Source organism: Diaphorina citri, unplaced genomic scaffold (genome assembly GCF_000475195.1).
Source record: "Diaphorina citri unplaced genomic scaffold, Diaci psyllid genome assembly version 1.1 scaffold626, whole genome shotgun sequence".
NCBI classification, from domain to species: Eukaryota; Metazoa; Arthropoda; class Insecta; order Hemiptera; family Psyllidae; genus Diaphorina; species Diaphorina citri.
In genome coordinates, this window is record NW_007378059.1 from 52,474 (window position 1) to 58,304 (window position 5,831).

Sequence of the window (5,831 nt, forward strand, 5' to 3'; positions counted from 1 at the left end):
ACACGACGCTCTTCCGATCTATAAATAAAGAATAAATTAATAAAAACTGTCTGGTGTCAGGTCTCATCCATTCATAGTTCGATGGGTTAACATAACCCGAGGATTTGGTTGTCTGTTATCTTGATCAGATTTATTTCTGGTTACCTTAATCAGATTTTCACTGGTATACTATTTATCCAGTTGTGAAAGTTACTGTGAGACTAATTGATTAATCCATTTTTCATACTTGTTATTATCTTTACCTGCACTCCGTTTTCACAATGAAGTTACCCTAGTTTCTATCTTTCATTATTTTAGTTACCCTCTACCCCTCGTCCCATGAAACTTGCCACAATGTAGTTTGGAACATTTTCGTTAAAACAAAAGTTGCTGATTTCTTTTCTGAAGGACCTCTCTCCCGTTCTGTCAATAATAATTGAAATTTTCGTTTATTTGTTTTGATAAAATTTGTGCTATTGTGAAACTTTTGGAGAAGTTCTGGAGATGACTGGAATTTAGAATTCCGTCTGCCTGTGGGACTGTATTGACTATAAACAGGGCAAAGACCACCTAATCAGCCTAGCTAGCTGGTGGTTTCTGTCAGGGGCCAAATACTTTGGTAGGTACAGCAAAGGCATAGGAGCCACAGAAAATTTGTATAGGTGTCATGTTTCATATCATCACGCAAATTGGGTCTACATATTCGTTTTCACGTCATCACGATAACTGGATCCACAAAGAAACTAGCCTAACTATTTAGCTGGTTGTTTTTTTCAAGGGCCAAAGACTTTGGTAGGTACCACAAAGGCAAAGAAGCCACAGAAAAATTGTATAGGTTTGACGTAATGCCGGTGCCGCGGTGGTTGGATCCACAAAGCTGGAAGTCCCGGGCCTGGATTTTGCTACTATCTGTCAAACAAGAATAGAGTTCACCCTGTCAACCACACAATGCCACAATAGCTACTTCAAAACAATAACGAAGTTAATATACATATGAATATGAGCCACTTCTCAATTTTATTTACTTTTGCACACAGCAGTCATGAGTGTTTTGCAAAACTACGGGCAAACAAAATGATCCTTGAAAATTTCCAATATTTTAACAACTGATATCATAATAGGAGTAATAAACAGGCTCCACCTAGTTAAAATAGGTTCTACCTAGTTCTTTGTTCAGACCACCTCGAAATCACAACTACAATGGTATGAATGTGGAATTAAAGTATCTAGTAGAGATGTGACGAAGAGAGTGAGTATAAAAAAAAGGAACTACTCTTTCCAGTGTATGACTCAGTCAATGAGTCAGATCCATAACTTCTGAAGAGTGGGTTACATGTTCTGACTCATTGAATAGTCCACTAAAGAGCAGTTCCTTTTAGTGGTTCACTGAAAATCACTTCAAAATACATTGTTGAACACATGATATCATAATAGGAGTAATAAACAGGCTCCACCTAGTTAAAATAGGTTCTACCTAGTTCTTTGTTCAGACCACCTCGAAATCATGAACAAACGGAAATGCAGCTGCTCCTCCTGCGTCGTCAATCCTCGTGCAAAGTCGGCTAGAATCGTAGAGCGTCCACAATGTACGCAGCCACATTCAACCACCACGCACCGGTCTGTGGCTCCAAGGACATCGCATTGGGAATGTGGACAGTCAAACGCGCCGCACGGGAGAGAAGCGAAGGACGAGAAATCCCGAGTCGAAAACGAAGTTTGGCGAGAAATCCCGAGTCGAAACACGAAGGTAAACGAGCCCACACGACCAGGGCCGAAACCCACGCTAACTGCGCGCTGCCAATGTGGACAGTCACACACGTCGCCCGATGGACAATTTGGAAAAAACGATGTTGAACGAAAAATCCCGATTAGGAACGAGGCAATTCGAAGAGAGCCGAAACCAACGAGGAATGAGTTTCACCCAATACCGCTAGAGGGCAGAGAGAATGCGCAGTGCTCAGCGCGCATACCCATAAGTCTACCCTTCACAAAGTGTCCCTCTACGAGTTCTAGCAGCGCTCAGATCGACTCGGCCTTTGCTTGCGCATGCTCCGAATGCGCAGCCTATAACAGGAAGAAGGCAGGCCGAAGAAGGTCCTTCTCCCGGGCGAGTCATGGTTTCCATGTTGATAAGTTAACCAGACAGCAGTCTAGAAGTGGCATGGGAGATGGGGATGCGGATAAGCTTTACATTACGGACAGATATAGGCTGTACTATGATAATTTGAAGCTACTGGATGTCAGCTACTTTGCGCCCAAATTTGGGTTCCTGAGTTCCAAATTTGGAGGGGAGGTGAAGGGATCGTGTAGTGGAACGAATAACTGAATAGAAGAAGAAGAATAAAATAAAATACATAGCTATTAGCTAATGGTATGATACATAGAGTATATTACATAGGAACCTACATGAAGTACTGAATACAAGAAGAATAAAATAAAATACATAGCTATTAGCTAATGGTATGATACATAGAGTATATTACATAGGAACCTACATGAAGTATTTTTGTTGGTTCCAAAATTAAAAAAAAAAAATTGAAAGTGGAAAAAAAATCTACAAGGTGGAAAAAGACGTAGGTTATTTGAACATCTGTCCCCGTCAAGAAGGTATTAAGCTTTGAAAGTTTATGCACAAAAGGGAATAAAGCTTCCAAACGTCTGAAGTTTACATAAATTTGTCCTGTCCTCAATAAAAGAAATCAACAACTTCAAGTTACCTTATTATTACTTATAGGTATCTAGTTTTCTTATGTACAGGTCCAAGACCCAGGGATTTCCTATTTAAGGTACCTAGTGCGATTCGCTGAAATCCCTTGGCCTTAATTTTATATAAAAAAAAAGCTATTTTCATTTGACATAGGTAGGTATTATTTATTTTATTAATATTCTTCTTTTCCCCTCCTTTTCAAAATTAATTAATTGCTATTTTCATTTGACATAGGTAGGTATTATTTATTTTATTAATATTCTTCTTTTCCCCTCCTTTTCAAAATTAATTAATTGTTGATAGTTTTATTAGGTCTAACCAATTTATTGTACATTTTCATCACGAATGAGAAAAATTCTGTAGAGAAATTACAATGAAAATTTTCTTAGCTAGGATCTTTATTTTATTACCCCCTGTATCTGTAGACACTCTATTACTGTTACTGTCCCTGATTAAAATCCTGTGATAAAATCCTTGGAGAAGGAGGGAGGGAGTGAGGGAGAGAGAGAGAGAGAAGAGAGAGGGAGGGAAGAGAGAAGATTTCAAAGGGGAAATAACTCGAAGGATTGGCGGACAGTAAAATCATGTATTTTCAGTCAAAGCAGATCCAAAATCAAATTATTAACTGGCTAACCCCAGGGGTCACACTTTCATGGATTAAAATTAACTTAATTTGCTTGAGCAATCTGATTGGTTCAACTTAATCCAAAGTCTAAAAAAACCCAATCACATTTCTCAATCCATGTGGTTTGCATTTAATCCCTAAGTATGTCCCTGGACATAACTGGTCCATGTTTCCTATAGCAACCTCCTATTTTGAAGACAATCAAATAGAATTTCTCATTCTGTAACCATTTTCAAATTGCCTGAAGAAGTCCCCTAGAGAGGGGTCTGGATCATTAAATCTTACCAAAGGGCTTGTTTATTTATGTAGGTATCAAATGATGATATTTATAAATAAAGGCCCTTATTAATTTTTATTCCATTTTATCCCTAAACATACACACAAGAACATGTTCCCTAATCCCTAAGCATCCATACAAAATATTCCCTAACCAAACAAATAAAACTACAGATAGAGGTAAATATATTTATGTAAATGTGAGACAGCACTGATTAAATTTTATCATTTATTTAATTCTTTCAAAGTTTACCGTTTGTAAAACGAATATTTTATATCTAATTCTAATTACCTATTACCTATTTTAATCGTTCTTTAATTTATTTATTTTTGGCACAACATATTTGCACCAACTTTACTAATTTTAAGCCTTTATTCATTGCCTTTTTTTACCTCTTAATATTAGATTTCATTACAGTATCTTTTATTGAGCCTCCGGTTTCTTAAGTATTTAGAATTAGGTTAATTAACTTTAAATAAACAACCAATGATACCCTTGTAAATTTTGATTTCTAATAAAAAAGAATTATTTTAAAACAATATTTAAAAATAATAAATTGTACGAAAAATAAAAAATATATTCTAAATTTTTATTACTTAGTCAAATTTGTTCTTGTATAAATACATTTAGGGACCCATTACCTTTTTTCAGGACTGAGGAACATAACCTCCCAGGCTACATGAAGTTTTGGACGATTTGTCAATAGTCCTGTTACCTACATTAAAATGAGTTAACCACTCAAAAAGTCAAATCGCTGTCTAAAGCAACGCCTGTAATTTAGAAATTCAATGCAACAAGCAGTACACAAATAAAAAAAAAATCAAGGCAAGTTCTGAAATCAACTCTGGGACCACATTTTAGAAACCGCTGCCAAACCATGAAATTCAAGGAACAGGCCCCACAGTAATATGGAAAAGAAGACCTCCTTTATTTCCTAATTGCCTATTAGAAATGGCTTGAAAACGACGAGAAAACCTCTTCCGAAAGTCTGTCTAATAGGCAATTAGGAATCAAAGGAGATCTATTCATTGTGTTCAGTGAATAGAACAGCATTCTTTGTTTTGGGCAAATTGGGCAGACATGGAACACATTTTGGGTGTAGGGCTCAAAGAGTTTCTTTATTCTTTTTCAAGGGTAGGATTCTTTCGCAATAGTTTGTTTTAAAGAAGTTCATTTTTAGTCTTTTGTCAAAAAACTTCTTCTCTATAGCAGTAGTCTTTGCAAACTTTTCCCGATGGTTCAAAATCACCTTGTGAGGAGAATGGAATTTTCTTAGGAATATTAGGCTCGCCACACACGTTAGGGTCACCGGAAAGGTTTGGCGGCCTAAACGTGTGAAGCGGACCTTAGAAGGGGGACATGAGGCATAAATCTGGAATGCACATAATTATTGAGGAAATTAAGGAATTTACAAATGAGGAATTAAATTATATATTTTCAGTACCAGGTTTTCTAAAGTATATATTTTTTGTACTAAAATTATAAATTAATTGAAAAGCTTTCTATTTTGAGGGTAATTTGGGGGCCCACACAGGGCAGTATTTAAGCAGGGGCTGTTCAGTCTTATCTAATATAGCAGTAAAAAAGTCAGAGACTTCTTTTAGCGGACGAACAGGTATGTATGTTTGGATTATGATAAAATAATGTAGATAAAATTAGTATCTTACTAAATTTATTTGACCCAATTTGCTCAATTTTCACAATTTAAAATCTCTAGGTGTTTTAAAGGTTTCGAAAAACCTTAAACCAAATTTTCCATCCTGGTTAATGGAAATAATGAGGATGCAAGTCCCCTACCGAAGCGACTTCATTCAGGTTAAATGAATTGTGGGGAGACGGACTATTCGTCAACGAATGAGGGCTAACACCCTATAAATTAGGGTAAATCACACAAAATAAAGTTCTTCCACCCTAAGAGCATGTTCCCACTTGTCGTTTAGAAATCGTGTCGTGTGTAGTGGGAACACTCTCATTACATTGCCTAAAGGAAAGGATTGAGTCTTCTAAAACTTGTGGCACCCTGTTAGTCATTTTCTCAGCGACTTAGAACCCCTATCAATCAATTATAAAATACTATCAATAATCTTTTTTTTTCTACTAGATTATACTGGAGCTCATCTTGTCAAGGCAGGACTTGCTAAGGACGTTGTCATGGCAACCGGACGCCATCAAGAGATCTACTAGGGCGCCTGCCCCTCCACTCTGGGCTTCTATACCGAGGGGGGAGCGTGGGGGGTCGGTGG

At 37.0% G+C, this 5,831-nt stretch overlaps 2 protein-coding genes and 1 long non-coding RNA gene across 3 annotated transcripts in view; 2 read left to right on the forward strand and 1 right to left on the reverse strand.

Moving 5' to 3' along the window:
• LOC103510645 (centaurin-gamma-1A) overlaps positions 1–5,831 on the forward strand; it is a gene marked incomplete at its 5' end in the record, with an annotated part of 37,059 nt that overhangs the window by 26,603 nt on the left and 4,625 nt on the right.
• Positions 340–1,544, reverse strand: LOC113468029. Its single transcript, XR_003391901.1, has 2 exons — positions 1,475–1,544; positions 340–1,161 (listed from the first exon to the last, which is right to left on the reverse strand). It is a non-coding gene; the product is annotated as an uncharacterized LOC113468029 (long non-coding RNA).
• Positions 1,024–2,325, forward strand: LOC103510641. Its single transcript, XM_026824652.1, has 2 exons — positions 1,024–1,083; positions 1,400–2,325. Exon 2 carries the CDS (start codon positions 1,484–1,486, stop codon positions 2,303–2,305), a length of 822 nt encoding a protein of 273 aa, XP_026680453.1. The 5' UTR covers positions 1,024–1,083; positions 1,400–1,483; the 3' UTR covers positions 2,306–2,325.